The sequence below is a fragment of the Myotis daubentonii genome, chromosome 10, assembly GCF_963259705.1.
Source record: "Myotis daubentonii chromosome 10, mMyoDau2.1, whole genome shotgun sequence".
Lineage (NCBI taxonomy): Eukaryota > Metazoa > Chordata > Mammalia > Chiroptera > Vespertilionidae > Myotis > Myotis daubentonii.
The window spans coordinates 16,783,436-16,804,987 of record NC_081849.1 but is presented as its reverse complement, the minus strand read 5'-3'; the positions used below and the strand labels follow the sequence as shown (position 1 = coordinate 16,804,987).

The 21,552-nt window shown below is 42.2% G+C and overlaps 1 protein-coding gene across 3 annotated transcripts in view; it reads left to right on the top strand.

Moving 5' to 3' along the window:
- Positions 1–13,147, top strand: part of FAM3C (FAM3 metabolism regulating signaling molecule C) — a 54,933-nt gene extending 41,786 nt beyond the window's left edge. For all 3 annotated transcript variants that reach the window (XM_059711664.1, XM_059711661.1, XM_059711662.1), the window contains 3 exons: positions 711–795; positions 10,159–10,285; positions 11,046–13,147. In XM_059711664.1, the coding sequence (XP_059567647.1) occupies positions 711–795; positions 10,159–10,285; positions 11,046–11,135 (302 nt within the window). In that variant the 3' untranslated portion in view covers positions 11,136–13,147. The remainder of the gene's footprint in view (positions 1–710; positions 796–10,158; positions 10,286–11,045) is intronic.
- Positions 13,148–21,552: the final 8,405 nt, after the last annotated feature.

The window sequence follows — 21,552 nt, the reverse complement described above, 5'->3', positions numbered from 1 at the left end:
GAAATAGTTGCAGCTTGCTGCCATTTTTGCACTTAAGTAGAAATGATTTGTTAGCTGCTCTACATATTTTCGGAATCAAGACTGCTATTATAAAATGCAATCAGCTAGAGAAAATCTTAGGAGTCTTTGCTATGGAAAGAAACTGAGTAAATTTAAAGTAACCCCAGCCTATATTCTTCCCATTAGTATATGCTAAGTAGATATGCCCAGAAGATCCCTTAAGTCGGTGTGTGTGTGTGTGTGTGTGTGTGTGTGTGTGTATAAAAATTTGTATAATATTTTGAAGTTACAGACCCTTTTGTGAACTGACTAAAATCTGTGTATCCTCTTTTTAGAAAAGTACCCAGACAAACACATTTACATAGATGGAGGGAGTTCATGAGCCTTTCTCATGCTCTCTGACTTTCTTACTTCAAATCATAAGTAATAACCTTGCAATGGTTTTTTCATTTAGCCCCTGGAATATCTGTGCAAAGACATTTAGGAGGAATCAGGATTGGACATTTTAAGTTGATGGTGGAACAAACTTAATGTTAAGTTTAGGAACAAACTTAATTCTTTAACATGTTTATAAGATTTATCTTTCTTTTGGTTATTTTACATTATAACTTATTAATTTACAAATTTAATATTTTATGTTATTAACTTTACAGATTATCATGATGATTACTTGGTCATTTAAAAACCCTCAATCTTTTCTTTTTCTTCAGATGTGGCCCCATTTATTGAGTTTCTGAAGTCCATACAAGATGGAACAATCGTCTTAATGGGAACGTATGATGATGGAGCAACCAAGTATGTAAACTTCAAAAGCTGAACAATTTTTTCAGCTATATTTTATAGTAATTCATTTTTATTGAAAAAATTTCTAGATTAGAATAGAGTTCCAGATAAATACTATTAACCTGTTTTTTAGTGTGTTTCCTTCTATCTTTCTGTGTATTCATTATGCATATGGTATTGTGAAAGAAGGATCACATTATACATAAAGTTTGTTCTCTTTTATGTTATTTTTTCTAACAACTTTAAGTTTTCCCTTATATCAACATTCTTTGATAGAATTTTCATGATTCATCCACAGTTTTTTCTTTTAAGTCTTGCTTTTCTGAATAGACTTACATGTCTGCTCCTTTCACCAGGTTGTTCATTATTACACCCGATGAGCTTCAGCCCTGTTCCCGCCCTGATAATAATACCTGTAGCCGTGCCTAAGAGCAGGGAAGGGTGCTGTTTTCTCTGTAGCCGCTTTTTATTGGTGGTCATTCATCAAACACACCAAAAGCAGCCTCAGGCCAGGGCTCAACCTGTGGGTGAAAGTATGATGTCTTTGCATTTGGTCAACTTCTGTGCATTTAGTGAATTCAAGTTGTACATGTTTTCAGTTTGGGGCACGTGAATTTACGTATCGAGTATTTCCCTCTTTCAAACACTGGGGAAATAAATGATAAGCATCATGTCCTTTACATGGAAATGGACAAACAATCCTTACGAAGGGCCGTCTACATCGTAAATATAACACGATGTAACCATGTATCTGGGCAGGTGTCTGAACATTTGAAGTGAGTCCTGAGTTGTGGTATACCCTGTCTTACGTGGGATGAGAAGCTCTTTTGTGTTACGGCTTTTCCTTACGTAAGGCTGCTGGGTTTCCCTCCTAAGGGATGGTCTGTTCTCCTGCTTATCCTCGAGAGTCCAGAAGATAAAGGGGCTGTGCTGCTCTCTCCAGGATAGGGAGTGGGTATGCGTGCTGGTTAGGGAAACTTCTCTACAGTGGTTTCTTTGGATCCCAGTGGCTATCATACGTAATGAGCCCGGGCTGTGCTCTGAGCTTCAGCAGCATAACGGACTGGTCCCCATGACAGCACTTCTCAAGGTGTATTCCGTGGAACCCCGGTCCTTTAAACTGATGATGATCCAGTAAGTTTGGGGATCACACCTGGTATTGTGTACTTTTTATCAGCCTACAATTAAGGGCTCTGAAGTGCTGCCCTACTGAAACCTCTTTACCTTTGTTTATCCCAGTGTGACTTGATTTTAACCAGGAAACACATTTAAGAAAAACAAAACAGTAAAAAACACACATACCAAGTTTTCCAAGAAAACTTACACTTTAGGGAACTCAGTTCTCAAATGATGCCTACTTTCTACCTCATTCCCCTGTAAAATAAGTTGTTTTTTGTTTGCCTGGTAAGGAATAAACGTTTGAGCGAGCAAGTTAAATGTGGCTGTTGTACGTCTCCTTTTGGAGAGAACACCATGGCAGGTTAGCGTCATGCCTAAGTGAAGCCTTGATGGCGTCTTTGAAGTCGGGGTTCTTTAAGGCCAGGTTCCCTTGGAGCTTCTCAGTGAATTCCTCGGCTGAACTGCTCACTCGTCAGGGCGTCAGTACCCTCGTCATTCCTCTATTTGAAATAAAACATGAAAACTGTTCTTGAGTAAATGTTATGTTCTCAGCGTTGCCCCCCTCTAAATTCTGCCTGATGTTCCTTTGCTTGAATAAATGGAACAACAAAACAATAAATATGTTCCCCCGAATCATTTGCTACTTCAAGTATTTGAAGCTCGACGGCATTTCTCCTAGTTTTCCTTTTTCTAGGCTCAGTAGGAAGGCTCTTTAACCTTTTATCATGTTGAGCTTCTAGGTCCTTTTCCCCTCCTGGCTGCCTTTCTGGGGCCTTCTCTGGTCGATTGTCTTAAACTGAGTGCCCAAATGGAGCGGTGCGTTCCAGATGTGGTCTGGCCCATCCAGGCTACAGTGCAGATGCTAGCTTGCCATGCTGTGGAGATCGCATTTCTTTGAATATTCATGCAGACTCCTATTAGTTTTCTTTAAACACTCACATCACATTTTTGGCTCATGAGTTTTGGTCAAGTTAAATTCTCAGATCTTTTCATTTCATCTTAGACTTTTGTGTTTTAACCACTGCCAAGTCAGGTCTTGATTTTATTTCATCTAAATGAAGGACTTTATATTCATGTGTCCTCGTTAAGTTTAACTTTGCTCATTTGGGCTCATTTGGCTTTGATTCTGACATTGTCCTATGAGGTTTCCATGATCCAGGCTTTGTATTCTCTCCAAAGGGGTTCTTATGTCTAAATCTAAGTCATTGATAAAAATGTTTACCCAGGGCCTCCTGCGAGGGGCGTGTCCGTTAATCAAGTGCAGAAACTGCTTTCGAGCTGCCAAGGGGCCCTAATAGCCTATCATCCAGCTGCTGATTTAATCTTAACTTGAAAATCTCAAATTATTCATGTAAGATCCTCACCTCTCAGCAAAAGCAAGTAACAAGTTACTTTTTTTTTTTTTTTAAATAAGAATAGCCTGTTATATTCTATTTAATTCTATCCAGGAAAATGGCAGTGGTTGAATATGCCAGTTTTATTTAACCTTTGAACTCTATACATTTTTAACACATCTTTAGTTGAATTAGGCAAAAGGCACAGAGTCAGTGAACTACTTCACTTAGAAACATTCATAAACTGGCACTGCTCTCTCAGTGGAAATCGGCTGTTTTCTGAGACTTACCAGGTGCCCCCTTGAAATTCACTGAACTGTGCTGACTGCAGTGCCCTGTTCTACTGCCCGAAACCTCTTCAAAAGCTGCAGTAGCTGAGATCGCAGTGACTTGGCTATTTATTCCTCCCTCTGTTATGGGTGGGGTGTCCCCTGCGTCCCCACCTGTTGCTGGTGGAAGTGGGATTTTTGGAGTGTCACAGGGACAAGAATTTCCTGAGGCCTCCATGGGACCGTGAGGTATCGTGGAACGCTTTATTGATGAGGTAACATTAAGGGAGCTCCTCCCCCCCAACACCCCAGGCCCCATCTCCTTCCATCCCGCCATGGAAAAAGCCCCGTTTTGTCTTCAGAACCAGAATCAAAGCCACTGCCCAGAGCTTCTGCTCCATATTAAGGCCCAGGCCAGGCCAGCATCTGGCTGGGTTTGCTTGTGCTCCCAGCAGCAGTCCATTGCGTGTGGGGGTCCACACGGCCATGAGCCATGCAGCTTCTAGGGCCACATGGCGGGCTAGCAGGTCACAGAACAAGTGAGTGCAAGGAAGCAGGAGTGAAGCAAGGGGAACAGGAGAGAGAATTCCTTGGGAATTTTAGCTAGGAGCTTCTCCAGTGAGCCCTGCAGGGTTTCGAGCGCTGGCAGTGGCTCCACCCCTCTGGCAAGTATCTTTGTTCCCAGGTCAGACTGACAGTCAAGCATGTTACCTGTCATCCCGGCGTCACTGTGCCTGTGTCCGTTTCCCTCCCCCTAGTGGCCTGCGGGGAATGGCCCTGTGGTTCCTGGGAGCGTGAGGTTGCAGCGCCTGGTGAAGCTGCCCAGGTGACCATGCTTACCATGCCTGGCCTCCCCTTTGCTCCTTTCCTGTTATTGCTGTTAGCCAGCTGGTTACGACAGTAACACTTCTTCTGTTTTTTAATGCTTACATGATCTTACAATCCTTTTAAGAGCTTTGCTACGAATTGGAATTGGTTTTATTGGACCACTGTTTTAAAATTCTTGCCTTTTTAAAAAATTGGAATATTGCCCTTTTAATGTCGTAGCAACTCTATTTTCCACGATACTTCTAAAGTAACTGACACTGCATGGAAGATTGCATTAATGAGTTCCTTTAGAATTACATGTGTGGTGTGAGTGGGCCTAGAGCAGTGGTTCTCAACCTTCTGGCCCTTTAAGTACAGTTCCTCATGTTGTGACCCAAGCATAAAATTATTTTTGTTGCTACTTCATAACTGGATGGTCTTAGGCGACCCCTGTGAAAGGGTCATTCACCACCAAAGGGGTTGCGACCCACAGGTTGAGAACCGCTGGCCTAGAGGTTTAAATTTATTTTAAAGCATTATATGGACACTAGAGGCCCAGTGCACGGATTCGTGCACCAGTGGGGTCCCACAGCCTGGCCTGCACCCTCTCGCAATCCGGGACCCCTTGGGGGGATGTTGGACTGCCAGTTTTGGCCCAATCCCCACAGGCCAGGCCACCTGCCAGAATTGGGCCGAAACTGGCAGTATGACACCCCCTGAGGGATGTAGTAGTTCACGAAGCAGCAGGTGGCCGGGGAGGAGCCCAGGCCCAGGCTGGGCACGGCCCCCACTCACCCTGGCCCCGCTGTGCCTGCCGCTGCCGCCGCAGCTCGGTAGCACCGCTGCGGAGGCAGGAGAGGCTCGCGCCGCGGCAGCTGCGTTTGTCAGCCGTGAACCTGGCATCTGGTGCCCATTGGTCAGCTGAGCGGCGCTCCGGCTGTAGGAGCGCACTGACCACAAGGGGGCAGCCCCTGCATTGAGCGTCTGCCCCCTGGTGGTCAGTGCACGTCATAGCGACCAATTGACTGGTCATTCGGTCACTTAGGCTTTTATATATATAGACTCTTGAGCCCCTGTTCCCTTTTCATGTTGATCAAAGAGCATTTGCCTCCTTGGGAAAGACAATCTTGCTTTGATCTCGATATATCATTCTTGTGAAATGGTGGGTCACGTCATTAGTCACACTTAGGAGCAGGAGTTCTTTCTGTGGCCTCTGAGAGTTTTATGACTCCGTGCATCCCAAGCACTATAGCTCTTCCTGGTAGGAGCCATAAAGTTGTCATTAGCAATGGGATTTACCCTCTGTTTTTGCACTTTTTTTTCTTTTTAAGTTTGAGCCCGTCTTAGAACACAAAATTGTACCACTAATTTAGAAACTATCCTCTCTTTTTCTGAGATTATTAGCAAACTACAGAGTGAAATTTATCGGGGTTTTTGATTGTTTTTAAAGAGTCATAGTCTCTTATAAGAGTTTCTAATCTGAACCTCTTACAATATGCTCTCTTTAAAGTCTCGGCGAATGGTCTCCTATGGCTAGACTTTCTTAGCCTTCATTCTCCTAAGGTAACATGGTCATTTTCTTCCTAGTTCCCGACACTTCTACTTCCCGACTGTCCTTTCCCACTAGTCAGGCTGAACCCAGAGTATCAGTTCTCCTTGCTTTCTGTACCGCCGCGAAGGGCGCTGGCATGGCTAGATGGCGTGAGCTGATGGCGTGAGCTGATGGCGTGAGCTGATGGCGTGACTGGGGGACGGGGTGTCTGCCTTTCCCTGCAGGCAGAGACCGGCGGAGCCCACGCCCTCCCCGGGTCCCGGCCTCTCTGCTCCGCTGTGCAGCCTGAGAACCTTTCCTCGAACACCTGTGTGTCCACCTTACAGTTACTACAGGAGAATGTTCTGTTCCTTTCACAGAAAATTCTTAACTAAAATAATTCATTTCATATAAAATTTTAACAACTGAGCTAGTTAAGACCATAGGTAAAGATTAAAATACATGCAACAGACTCATGGTGCTCCACTATAGAACGAAAAGCTCATCTGAGTTTCATGCTGTGTAGCATTATACTAGTTACTCCGCCTTTTAAAAAATGAGGCATTTTGACACCTATGTATATTAATCTAGTGCTTAAAATATTGGCTATGTTGCATGGTTATACGCTTTTGTGTGTGTTTTTGTTGTTGTTAATCCTCACCTGAGGATATTTTTCCGTTGATCTTTTTTTAGAGAGAGGGGAAGAGAGGGAAAGACAGAGAGAAACATTAATGTGAGAGAAACACATCGATTGGTTGCCTCCTGCATGCACCCTGACCAGGGCCTGGGGAGGAGCCTGCAACCAAGGCACGTGCCCTTGACTGGAATCGAACCCTGGAGGGACCCTTTGGTCTGCAGGCCGATGCTCGATCCACTGAGCCAAACCAGCTAGGACATAAAATGCTTTTTGAAGTACGAAATTCTCTTTTACCTAGTTAAGTAGAAAATATTTAAAAAAAGAAAAATAAAATCCCCCACTTGCTACATTGGCAGATTGGAAAACTTTAAAAGTTATTAAGAGAATTATCTTGTTATAAAACTAGTTGATAGACGTGGATAGGGACCTGTGGCAACGATGCCCAGGACAACCCCCCGTTTGCTGATTGGTTAGGAGGACTTACAGGGCCCAGCGGAGAGACCGCACCTCTGGCTGCAGTTGGTTACAGCAAAAGGACACCGAGCTGAGTCAGAACAGAGTCTGCTGGGAACCGGGCACATGTTTCCGAGAGCCCTCTCCCCGGGGAGGCACACAGGACATGCCTAATTCCTCTGTCCACTAGGGAAGCTTGATGGAGACTCTGTGCCCAGGATTCTTGTTGGGAGCTGGTCATGTAGGCACCCCAAAATCCCAGACTTCCAGAGAGAAAGTGGGTGTTAATCGTACACTGCATTTTTTTTTTCTTTACAGTTTAGGCACTGTGAACCATTCTCATCGATTCTGGGAATGGTGGGAGCCCTGGCAAAATTCAGGTTTCCAGGCGCCAGCCCCTGCCTTGCTAACTCAAGCCTGTTCTTTTAACCCCTTTCTGCACAGGGCTCAGGGGAAAGCAAAGAGAGAAAGAGCCCAGTCAACATGTAAAGCTTAATTTCAAGCTGCTTCTAGATCTCTGGCTAAATTGGCTTAGTTTATTTCTACAGATCAAAATGATCACTTCTGAAATTCAAAAGTATGGAAATACCAGTGGCTGCCCTTCAGTGTATCTCTTAGCTGATATGAAATTATTAGCTAAGAAAGATTTTATATACTTTCTGCAGGGGGCCAGGCCTGCATTTGGACAATCACTGACTTTGCAGGCAGTTTTTGTGTATATAGCAATCCCTCATCATCTGTGAATTTCACATTCCTGAGGCTCCCGTCTGAGATGGAACTGAAGGCCTCGCAGTGAGCCTGCTGCCCCGCCTCTGCATCCAGTACTGTTTGTTCCTGTTACGGCCGCAGAGCTCACCTCTTAGTGCTGATGTTGCAAGTAAAATGTTCTAAGAAAGTAGGTGGATGGTAGAAGCATTAGATTAACGAATGGAATTGGACAGTCTTCCCAGATCTAAGACACGCTAGCACTGTTTGAAAATAAGAAAACGGTTCAGGCAGTACTTCCAGGGAGTGTCCCTCTAAATCAAAAGTTTCTTATCAAGTCAGCTGACAAATAAATGATAGCTCACTTATGTCAGTCCGGACGGGCACAGGAAACACGCTACAGACAGACTTTGGGGAGCAAGCCGGGCGCACCTACACCGGTCCTGTGGGAAGGCCGGGACTCCCTGGTTCTTTGGCACCGCCATTTCATTTATTTTGATTTCACTCGGTTACAGATGCATCACTTTATATAAATTTGAGTCTGAAAGGCTCAATATTCCGGGAAAACAGCTGATTTTGTCACTGATTCTGATGAACTTCCTCAGGAGGAAAGTAGGGCCAGGCTGTGGTTAAATAGCCCTCAACCCCCTGTCGTGGTTTGCCTAAACGGTGGAAGTCTAATGATATATATAATTCCTGTGTTATGAAATGTTTTAAAATTTATTTTTTGTTTTTAATTGATTGATTTGGCGGAGGGAGGGAGCAAGAGAGAAAAATATCAAAATTTTTATCTTGTGGGTTTTTTTTAATTGATTTTAGAGTTGGGGGTGAGAGAGACACTGATTTGTTGTTCCACCTTCTTATGCATTCATTGGTGGTTTCCTCTTGTATGTGCCCTGACTGGCATATTGGGAGGATGCTCTAATCATCTGAGCTATACTGGCCAGGACTAAAGCTCCTGTAAAAAAAAAGTTACCCTACTTATCTTCATGTTAATTAAATGAGAACTGTTGGACCCAGTGTTTTTTCCTTAATACCCTAAAGTGCTAACTGATGTTAATATGAGACATTTCAAGGAACTATGAGACAACCAAGTACCTTCCTTATGACCCTCATACTATGTGAGGTTAATGGTCCTCCAGCGATTTGCAAAAAATAAAACAACAAAAAAAGAACCCTTGCCTTGCAGATTTTTTTTTAAGCCTCACCTGAGTATATGTTTCCACTGATTTTTAGAGAGAGGAGAAAGAGAGAGAGAGAGAAACACCCATCGGTTGCCTCCTGTATGCTCCCTACTAGTCTTTCGGTGTAAGGACAACGTGCCAACCAACGGAGCCACCCGCTGCAGGCAGCCTTGCCTTAGAGTTAGAACAGAACAGAACTCTCCGATTGCCCGTAGTGCAATCTTTTGGGTAAATAAAACAACTGCACGGGCAGCCCTTAGTTATCTTTTTTTTTTTCTTTTTTTTTTAGCTCTTCAGTTAGCATGTAGCTACTGACTTCCTTTGCTATTTTGAGAAGATTAAGAATCACTCAACATTAGGATAATAACCTGCACAAAATTCCTTAGTGGCATCTTTCAGTTATCTCGTCCCTAGCAGTTGGCTTTTGCCACTGGCCTTCCGCTGGGAGGTACTTAGCTGCTGTGTGGTTACTATTTTCACTTTCATTAAATAACCACGTGGTAGTTATCACTGGAGTATGACTTATGTCCCTATTCTCAAAGTTCACTTTATTTTAAATAAGATGTAAAATTAGAAACATCTGGATTTTTATGAGCATTTACCATTATTCAATTCTGCAATTTGCAAAGATTTTACTGGAGATTCAAAGTGATGTTTAATTTCATAAAGTTAATTGGTTTTTTAAGACCATGGGTTGGCCTAGATAGGCATCTACTAACTGATGAGAGTTAATTATTGCTGTGAAGTAAAGACATCTAAATGGTACTTCTTAATAAAGTAAGCTTAAAATATAATTGCTAGATCTCATGTCTTTTGTCACTAAAGAATTCAAATAATAGGAATTAATGGGGTGATCATGTATAAGGTATGAAAATGTCAAATCACTATATTGTATACCTGAAACTCATATAGCTATATAATGTTGTATAGTATACTTAAGTAAAAAAAGCTTCAAATATGTCTGTTACTCTAAAAAAATTTCTTACATTGTCTTATTTAACACATTGTACGCGGGAAACGTATTTATACATTTTACGTTGACTGTAAGTAGTAGAGCGCGGGACACGTATTAATACGTTTTTTATAGACTAGCGGTAGAATGCGGGTAACGTATAAATACGTAAACTAAAGTTATCGTAATTTTACTGAACGTTGCCATTTGTGCAAAAAATTAGCAAAAATGGCCCGCACCACCTGTTAGCGCGCGATAAAAACTACCCGCAAACAATTTTCTCATTTTTCTCATGTTATATGTGAGATATCCTAGGTGAGTTGGGATCACTAAGCTAACTTGAGTGCACTATGTTTATCGTATTATTCTTTTTCTCCCCCTAAGACTCAACGATGAGGCGCGGCGGCTCATTGCGGAGTTGGGGAGCACATCTATTACCAATCTGGGCTTCAGAGACAACTGGGTCTTCTGTGGTGGCAAAGGCATTAAAACAAAAAGTCCTTTTGAACAGGTTAGTGTCTTAGACTTTAATCATTAACGGACAAAACCGAATTGTGTGAAATTGTATGGTAAATATTTTAATCCCAGTTATTTGAAACTTAGATAAAGCAGCCATTTAATATGTTCATGTATTTTTTTGTAAGTTCTCGGGAATTTTTTTTCCTACATGGTAATGCATTGGCATATGATTACTTGTGCCTGAAGCATTTTAGGAAGCATTGGTTATTAAAGATTTTAATTGAGCTTTTGATATAATCAATTAAGTTTGAAAATACTTTAGAAGTTATTAGAATGTGGACTTTATCTTTTGGCTAACAAGCGATCCTTTACAGAAATCTGCAATGTTTAGTTCTTTCCGCGGGTTATTTTAAGGTCTGCCACTGCATGCCATGCCCCATTTAATATCTTGAACAATAATTTTTTTTAATCCTTAACCTAGGATATGTTTTATTGATTTTAGAGAGAGAGGAAAAGGGGGGAGAGAAATAGAGAGGGAGAAACATCGATGTGAGACAGAAACACCGAACTGTTCCCATACACGCCCTCACTGGGGATCGAACCTGCAACCTAGGTATATGCCCTGAGCAAGAACCTTTTTGGTGTACGGGACAGTGTTCCAACCAACAGAGCCACCTGGCTTGGGCTTGAACAGTAATTTATATGAGCACCTTGTTGACGTGAGTGTTAGTGAAATGAATGCACTAAACTGTGTCTTTGCAGATAAGCAATCAACAGAGGTTTTTAAAACTACTATGATTGTGTTCCAACAGCACATAAAGAACAATAAGGACACGAACAAGTATGAAGGCTGGCCGGAGGTGGTAGAAATGGAAGGATGCATCCCCCAGAAGCAAGACTGATGGGCAGAAGATTCAAGGGCACGCGCTGGCACTGGCACTGGCACTGAGAGGACCACAGCAGAGAAGCTACATGTACATGTTTTCAGAGCATGCAGCCATCTCGGGGTGTGCACGAGCATTCTCTCTTGATACCATGATTATTTATTGCTAACGTAAATAGATATCTGTAAATAGTCATCAGAATGAGCAAATCACTGTACCATTTCTAAGCACATTTCTCTGATAGTACAACGTTTAGCTGCTATGGAAATGACATCTTTCAATTCTAAAAGCATACTCTCTCGATAACTGAACTGATTGTGAAAAATATATTGATATATATACTGGTTGCTGTGAAAATCTATCATGGAATAATATGGATTTATGGGCGGAGACTTTGTTTTCTTTTATATATATGTATACTGCTTTTTGATAATAGTACCTTTTAAATTCTATCTCGCTAGTTGTTTGTGTAGTGTTACTTTATAGTCTGACTCTCTTCATGTACCTCTTTTCTTAGTCTTTCTCTTCCCTTCCCAAGAAACCTAGAAATAAAATGATAGGAAAACTTAGATATGTGAAAAGCACAATAAAATTCTTTTTTTAATGTACACAGTAACATATAAATATATAAATGTAGATGGCTTTCAGGACTAGCTTCTGTTAGTGATGTGAATAACTTGATTTGGTATAAGCTATTTAGAGTGAGGGTGGAAGTGGCAACTCCACGGAATTGGGGATCCAGGCCACACCCCTCCCCCAACCTAACTGGGTCGTTCAGGACAGCATGTCAGTACAGTGAGAGCAGTACTGGCATCTATTTCTCCTTCCTTGTTATCGGCGTTGACAAGGTGTTTTGGAAAGAGGCATGCTTTAATATCACGATAATATTGATTTGTAAATCAAGAAATTAACTTTGTATTTACTTCCTTTAACTTCATAATAACAGTTTTTGCCAGATACATAGCAGCATATTTAGAAAAGACCTAATTACTGAATGGACTGATAACGTTTACAAAATAATTTTATTTGATGCAAAATTACACCCAATTCTAGATAAAAATATAGAGATCTAACTTTTTTGTTAACTTCAGATTTTCACTAATTGACTCAAGTTTTTTATTTTGTTTAGGTTATTAAATACTAATTGTGTATGAAGTATCTTAAACTGGGACATAAAATTAATGCTTAAACTGCCATTCACAATAAAAGACAGCACTTAAATTTGAATCTAAATTTCAGATGACTTGTGTAAAAAAACTAAAAGCAATATTTTTTATTTTGCTGTCAACAAAGTTGGAAGCTGTTCAACTATTTCTTAAATACTAATGAGGTTTGGGGTACTCTTTCTTCCCTCAAACAGTGTAATTCATGAATAAATGCACCTTACAAGTTCAACAATTTTTGTAAACTTTTCAGATTTTGGTGCTTATATGCTAAATCATATTTGGCATGTATATTCTGACATTTAAAAGACTTCCCTCAATTCTATAAAATTTAAAAAAAAAAGGTGTTTTACAGTTCCAGAGATTGTGAAATGTTGCACTTTTAAAAAGTTATAATGAAAATAAATACTCATGGTTTTCCATTGTGAATTTTTTTGTATTGTCTGGCAAAATAATATACTTACAGAACTTCATAGTAAGATTTGCCAAGCATTTATTATACTGCTTAACATGCGAAATTTACATCATTCCTGTAGGTAAACACACTAATATCTTAACATGTACAGAATTTAAGGACTGAGGTAGCAGGACATCCCCTTTAAGATAAAGAGTACAAGATGATACATAGCTTTGTAAATGTGTATAAAATGTCAAAAAAAGGGGATAAAAGTTGATTATGTAATTGCTTTGATACAGTTTGCTTTTGTTTTAATTCTTTCTTGTATAGATTGTGCCAGCTTAACTTTGGAAGCAATAATTCTGCCACATTTCATTTTCAGATGGCTTTTAAAAATCAGCATTGTAAATGAAGTCATGTTTATTTAATGTTAAGAATTTTCTTCATTAAAATCAGAAATTTGGCATTGACGCTTTGGTATTTGAAACTGTGCTTAAGGACTTATGGACGCATACTTTTTATTTATAATCATAGATGATTTCCCAGAGCAAGTATATAATAATATGCCTGTTAAAACTAAACAAAGACAGTAGGAAAATATTAAGGTATTTGAAAAATTAAAGAAAAATTGATCCAGTCTTTATATCCCTGACTTTAATTTTATTAAAGTAAAATTCATCATTGTTCTTCCTATATTTTATTGTTTTGTTTTGAAATGACTCAGCTAATATTTTATAATTTTATGTCAGATGGAGCTCAATGCATTTAGCCTGTATTGTACTTTATACTCTAACAATTTATACAAATCGTAAATAATTTGACCTCCCCCTCCAAAAAAATGATAGTTTCATTCAGTTTGGTTAACATTCTCCATTTTTAAATGGAAGAATTGGGAATTGCTGTGTTTAATTAGCATAGCAGTTAAAAGTAGAATGTATTTAAAACACTTAAAAATATGAAAAGGAAAAATGGCTTGTGTTGATCAGGGGAAAGATTGGCCACGTAACTTCTCAATTAGGCCTTGAACAGCAGTAAGTACAGGTACACTAAGAGTTGTAGAATAAACTACCAGATTTTGCCTTTTCTAAACATTCCTTAGAAGAATTATTTTGCTGCCTGTTCCCAGGATGACTTTTCTGTCATAGACTTGGGTTTTCGTGAAATCCAATGGCTATATAATCTCCATTCCCCTCAAAGCTCCCTCAGTTTGAGTAGGCCTTGTCCTCTCTTACTGCTTGTCACCCCTCCCCCCATCCTGTGTTGAGGTTCTAGTCAAATCAAGGGTTAGAGCAGGGGTCCTCAAACTACAGCCCGCGGGCCACATGCAAATACAAATACTGTATTTGTTCCCGTTTTGTTTTTTTACTTCAAAATAAGATATGTGCAGTGTGCATAGGAATTTGTTCATAGTTTTTTTTTTAAACTATAGTCCGGCCCTCCAACGGTCTGAGGGACAGTGAACTGGCCCCCTGTTTAAAAAGTTTGAGGACCCCTGGGTTAGAGTGAAAAGGAGATAGGCCTGGTGGCTTGGGAATGTCTGCTGGTTACTGGGCAGCTTGAAGGAGAGTGGGCAGCATGAGGAAAGCCTGCCCAGCCATCTCAGAGGCTTCTCCATCAGAGCCTTCCTTTAGGCCAGCGAGGCCAGACTCCTGGAGGGCTCACTTCTGGGAGCGCTCAGAAAGCGACAGGGACTGGCCAGCCTTTCTGTTAGAGACAGAAGAGGTTTCTCTTGAGTTGGGTCCATGGGCTGTTTCTACGCAAACTTAACCCAGGGAAGACACCCCCTCCCCACAAGCACAGATAGTTCTGGGGTACAACTTGCTGCCATTACTGAGCTCACTGTTCAGCTCTGCATAAATTATGCCTAGCACTGGGGCGCAATGACTCAGCAAGTTGAGGCTCAATTGCTGAAAGATGATCCCCTTTGTTAGGGAAAACTGATTTATGAAATGAACCGGCAAGCTCCTAATGTGGCATACAGTCAGTCCATATTTGTTTCACTTGATAGAGAGAAAAGGGGCCTAAGATGTTAAAGAATAGAGAATTGTGCAGTGAGACAGTGTAGGATACAGGTTAGGCGTGCAGACCTGTCTGAGCGTCTCTCCATTCCACTGTCCGCTACATGAGGACCTTGAGAAAGTCAACGTCCTCACCTGTGAAGTAGGGATAATACTGTGTGTGGTGACCCAAGTGCCTGGCACTCATTAGGTACAACTGCTCATATTTCTGTTACCGTTGACTGTGCCTCTCGCAAACTAGTGATGTTTTAGCCCAAGAGAAAAGTTGTCAGCCTCTAACTTCGCAATCCCATCAGACCAAGTGCTATGGTCAGAATGTGTTCCCCCAAAATTCGTATGTTGAAACCTAACCCTCAATGTGATGGTATTAGGCGGTGGGGCCTTTGAGAGGCGATTAGGTCATGAGGGCAGAGCCCTCATGAATGGGTTTAGTGTCCTTACAAACTCAACCCTAGAGAGCTCCCTGGCCCCTTCTGCCGTGTGAGGGCAGAGGGAGAAGCTGGCCATCTGTGAACAAGGAGGCAGGCCCTTGTCAGACACAGAATCTGCCGACACTTTGACCTTGGACGTTCCTGTCTCCAGAACCAAGAATCAATTTCTGTTGTTTCTCAGCCACCCCGTCTACGGTGTTTTGTTATAGCAGCCCAAAGGGACTAAATACCAAGCCTGAATGATGGAGCCATTAAATGACCAGGGCACTTAGGTTCTAGGAGGGGATGCAGCTATATTCACCTAAGGTTCCCCTTGACCTCCACACCTCAGAATATATGCCACCTCCCCTTTCACTCCATCTGCCTTTCAGATGCAGAATTCAAGCTTTTGTGTATCTCCAGGCAGCTGACATGGTCATATGGTTCTACTTGCCGGCCCACCTGCAGGTGAAAGTGGCTTCAGCCAGGGGCAGGAGCGTTTTCTGATGACTTCCTGTGGCCACAGCCAGTTGGGGAGCCTCATAATGGAGCACGCACTGTGCTGCAACCTCAGTCTGGGAGGCACAGGACAGACAATATACATTAATTCCTGTACTTAGTCATCTCCCTGTCCAACCAACTCCTGCCCAGGGGCGGGTGGGACAGCCATCAGGTCAAAGGAGATGCTGGGACTCGGCAGGCACCCCCTTGTACACCAGCATCTGCTTCTTACTTGGAGGGCCTGTGAAGGTTCTTGTTATGAGCAACGTTGTCTGGGCAAGAGAGGAATCTTGAATTGGAATTTTGGAACTTCTTTTGCTTTTGGGGATCAACACATAACAGTCAGTCTGTTATTTGAAATTCATGTTTGACTTTCAAATACATTTTTAGCAATGCATCATGCATTTAAATGCAGTCCTGCTTGTCCACGTGCTGCTACTCCTGCTTGGATGTGACATGATCAGGTGAGCGAGCTCAGGACTGTGGCCGGTGAGTTCCCTGCCAAGTCTGAGCCCTCTGTGTCACCAGTGGAATAAAAGGGTCAATTTGGAAACTGACTTCTGCATGCCCCTGTGGTTTGGGAGTATGATGAGAGAAGCACTGTTTGCTTTATTTGACAAGAACAGAAATCCCTGAGCAGAGGGGAGATTTAAAAGCAAATGAAAAGTGACCCCATTGTATGGGAGGACGTATTTGGCAATGATACATCTGATAAGGGATTAACTTCCAAAATATATAAAGAACTCAAAACTTAACAAAAGGAAGACAGTCCAATTAAAAAAAAAACATGGGCAAAGGACCTAAATAGACACTTCTTCAAATTGGACATACAGAAGGCCAAGAGACATACGAAAAGATGCTCAAAGTCACTAATTATCAGAGAGATGCAAATTAAAATGACAATGAGGTATCACCTCATGCCTGTCAGAATTGCTACCATCAACAAATCAACAAATAAATGCTGGAAAGGAAGTGGAGAAAAGGGAACCCTAGTACACTGCTACTGGAAATGCAGACTGGTGTATAACCACTATGGAAAACAGCACAGAGTTTCCTCAAAAAATTAAAAATGTAACTGCCATTTAACCCAGAGATCCCACTTCTAGGAATATATCCAAAGAATCCCAAAACACCAATCAGGAAGAATATATGCACCCCTATGTTCATAGCAGCACTATTCACAATAGCTAAGATATGGAAACAGCCCAAGGGCCTATCAGTAGATGAGTGGATAAAAAAGCTGTGGCACATTTACGCAATGGAATACTATGCAGCTGTAAAAAAAGAAGTATCTCTTACCCTTTGAGACAGCATGGAGGGACCTGGAGAGTATTATGTTAAGTGAAATAAGCCAATCAGAGAAAGACTAGTATCACATGATCTTACTGATATGTGGAATCTACTAAACAAAATAAACTGACAAAATAGATCCAGAGATGTGGAACAGACTGACGTATCTCAGAGGGAAGAGGGGAGGTGGGGTGAGAAGAGATTAACCAAAGAATTTCTATGCATATATGCATAACCCATGAACACAGACAATAGTGTAGTGGAGGCCTGGGGTGGGGGGCAAGAACTGGATGGAGGGGGTCAACGGGGGACATCTGTAATACTCTCAATAATAAAGATTTAAACAATTTAAAGAAACATAAGGATTATATACTAGAAATATATAGGCAATCACTGACTTGCATTTTGTATATGTACACCTTTCCTTGGTTAGGAAGAGTCCAAGGTATGTTTAAATGCTCAGAGTTAAATTTGGTGACCTTCCTCTCTTTTTAATCAAAGAATGCTTAGGAGCTGCAAGGGGTCACCCTTCCTTTTTCTTGGGTGAACATGGCCGGGTAGATGTGGGCCATGGTCCCGGGTGCTTGGTTGTTACTAATCCGCATAAGGAAAGGCTGTTGGCTTCCATGGAGGTGAATCACCCCGAGGGTTCAGATTGGCAGTGTGACCGAGGAAAACAGGCAGCCCTGGATCCACCCCTCTTTCTGCTTTTCCAGTTCTCACACGACTCAGATGCTTTCACTTATTCTGCCAATTAAAAAGTCACACATGAGACTTCAGCTTGCGCTGATCTGGTCCACATTCATTATTACTCTCTCTTCACAAGCAGTGGGGGAGGCTGCTTTCCCTCAGCATGACTTCGTTTCAGGAGTTTTTAATCGTGCAAACCATCTCTAGTGGTTTCTTTTTGGATGCGAATGTAAACCGTTACCAATGGTGAATTTCACCCGTCTATTAAAAATAACACCTTATGTAACAATTGGCTGTAAGCACTACAATAGAAAGGATGTAAGTATTTATTTAATGTCACACTAAATTAGCTTGATCTATACCCCTACTTATTTCCTTTTGGAATGGTTGTTAGGCTCTTGCAGAATCCAACTGTGAGCCGCCCTGGGATCTCAAATAGCAGGCAGTTGAAATCACTTAGAAATCAAGAGACGATGCACAGTGGGGCCTTGACTTACGAGTGTCCCGACTAACGAGTTTTTTGAGATACCAGCTGTCTCTCGGCTGATTTTTTGCATTGAGTTGACAGAGTAATTTGAGTTAACGAGCTCGGTCTCAGAACGAATTAAACTCGTAAGTCAAGGCCCCACTGTACTTCCATTATATTTCATGGAGAATTCGAAGATCTCCGTTCTCCCATCACTTTACTCCTGCTCCTCAACCAAATTATGTAACCAAACCATGAAGTCATGAACATCCTGTAATTTTCATTACATGTACAAATCCCCCCAAACTCTTTAAATGATACACTGTAAACTCAGTGTACTGACCATCCTATGCTGTGAGACACAAGAATGATAGGCTAGTCAAGGGCACAGACTCTGAAGCCAGTCCGTTCTTTGCGATGTTGGGCTAGTTATTAAATCAGTATTACTGTGTCTGTTTCCTCAGATGGGAAATGAGGACCACAATCATGGTACCTACTTTGAGAGGCTACTGTGAAGATTCAATGTCTTTAGGCATCTATGCTCTATTTAGAACAGTCCCTGGGACATAGTGAGTACTACCTGAATGTTCACTAATATTTTATTTTTAAAAGGAAGTGAGTCCTTGGTGTGCCTGTGTCCCTTTGATGCTGTGCCACATGCATTTGTCCTTCTCAGCTGACCTTGTCATCCCACTCCAAGAAATGCAATGATTTATCACATCTGGTCTATAGTGAAACTGAAATTTTTTAAAAAAATCACAGCATCTTAGCCAACTCTCCTTAGGGAAGGCTTGTCTTGAGGAGTATTCATGGTTCCTGGGGATAGGACTTGAATTTTTTCCCTCTCAAGTCAGCTAAGTGGATTATAATGTTCCGGATAACTAACTAACTGCCTCCAAATGCTTGGTTTCATTCCTCACTCTATGAGTACCAACATCTCATCAAACTGCACAAATAAATATTTTAATGCCAAGCTTTTCTGGTCCACATTTTTAAGTAAAACCAAACATATGAGTACTGACAGTTCTTCAGAAAATTAAAGTGTGTTCTAAAATATTAACTGTGAATATCACATGGATATACAAGCTTCACAATAGGGTCATGGCATCTAATCCTATCTAATAAAAGACAAACAGGGTAAATGACCGTACCTTCGCTACACTTCCCATCGGCTAATCAGGGTGATATGCAAATTAACCGCCAAGAAAGATGGCGGTTAATTTGCATATGTAGGCGCAATGATGGGAGGCGAAAGGGGAAGGACGGAAGAATGGTGATCGGAAACCCAGGCGGCAGGCAAGAGCGGGGTGGCAGGGCCCTGGATTGGAGGACCGGGGCGCGTTTGCCTGACCCCAGCCGGTGATCGTGATCGGAAAGCTGGGCCGCAGGCAAGGCGGCACCCCAGGACCCAGGAGCCACCTTGCCTGTAGCCCGTGATCCTGATTGCGAAGTCTTAGAGGCAGCTCACTCCCGCCCGGGGCCCCGCAAAGGCTTGGAGGCGGCTCCGGCCAAAACAGACACGGACAGGGACAGGGACAGGGACAGGGGGCTGGCCTGCAGCCTCCACAGCTGAGCGCAGGCCCGGAGAGGAGACGGCAGGCCTGCCTCCCGCAGAAGCAGGGCGGGTCCCTTCCGCCTCCCACGAAATCTGCACGAGTCCCTCCATGCTCCAGCAGAAGTGGCGTGACTCCCTCCCACCTCCCATGGAATCAGCGGGGCTCCCTCCTGCCTCCAGTGGAAGCAGCGCAGCTCCAGGCCATGCACTGCGGTTCCTGCCAGCTCCCGCGGTAGCAGTGGGCAGCCGACTGCGCAATATTTCGCAATGGGCTACTAGTTTATGTAGGAAAAATCCATTGTTATTCTTTGTATAACTAGTGTCATTTTTTTTAAAGCAAAAACAAAACAGCTATCAATCCAGATGGTGGGTAAGGAAATAATGCAATAGTTTATATTCAAATAAATTAAAGTGTTTTTAATGTTATAGGAATTACCATTATCAGGAAAATTCTTTAATTAGCCAACTCCTTTTCCAGAGATTACAGATAACACTGTTTGATGTGTTTGTCTTGATTTCATTTCAAGAATCATCATTGACTCTAACCATTGCCTCTCAGGCAGTTCCAAATTTACAAAAAAAGTTGAACTCTTAAGTTGAAAATTATTACACGAGGCTAATTTTAACACCATAAAGGACATTTAAACAAATCAAGGCACTTCGTACCCATAGTGCTTTGTCTGGCTGTAAGCCTGACCCATGTGATACCATAGAAAGCTGTTTTCTAAACAAATCAGTAGAACTGAGTGCATCTAATAACTGTGCTGCTGGGCACTTAGGTACCCTTTCATGATAAATAACACTTTGGATTTTCTCTGTGGACTCACTGCTTCCCTAATTCTCAAGCGATGCAGGTTTAGTTGGAATGAACCCCACTACCAGCCCCCTGCATGTGGCTTGATTGCCTTAAGATCAATGTATATCACCCAACTTCACCAGTAGCCATTGTGATTGGCTCAGGGATGGGCACACTAACCAACCAGGACCAGTGATGACCTTTGCTAGGCATTCTGAGGAATAACTTTTCCCTCTTCTATGTGTGAGCAACCAAAAAGAAAAAAAAAAAAAGAAAGAAAACACGCGCGCACACACACATACACGCACACACACACACACACAGTTTTCTCTCCTTAGAATAGAATCTCTCTTGCCGCTGAATGAGTGACAGGAGACTAGGTCTGGAAGTGTGGTATCATGTTGATAAGAAGAAAAGAAATGCCGGAGGTGCTGGTGCTGGTGGTGCTGGTGCTGGTGGTGGGGGGTAACCAGAACCCTGTGGAGCCTGACTTAGAAGACAGCCCCAGAGAAGCCAGCCTCTCTAGGCTGGAGGTGGAGAGACCTGAGCCCTGGGAACGTACTGGGAACTTTTAAGCTTCACTTAAACTGGTCAGCACCCTGGACTTTTCAGCTACTAAGTCAATACATTTCCTTTAACGTTTGTCAGTTTGGATCGGGTTTTCTGTTTCTTGCAACATAAAGAGCTCTAAACAATGCAGGCAAAATGGCCTGGCCTGGTGAAGAATGTTTGGGCCCCAGAACCAGTTCTCCGGAGCCCCATGGTGCTACCTCCACCGTGATGGGGAACGGGAAGGAAGTGAGCCACGGGAAGATTGTCAGCGAGTGGAACAGACAGGTGAGAAGTTCAAGGGTCCTTCCATGGCGATGCCAAGGAGGAAAAGGAAACGAAGAGCCCCAAAGACATAGCTTGCGAGTCAGGCGTTCCTGCTCAGGCATGCCAGAGAGGAGAAGTAATGCCCAAGTGGGCATACTGTTTTTAAACAATGACTAAATGGCAACCAGGTGTTTGTGAATCAGAGGCTGCCTGATTCTCACAACTGGTTGGTAAGGTAATTATAAAAAGTTTTCTAGTTAATCGAAAAAAATTGGTCCTCAATGAAAACTACAGTCTCCATCTTTTTAAAAAGATTGCTTATTTTTTAATGTT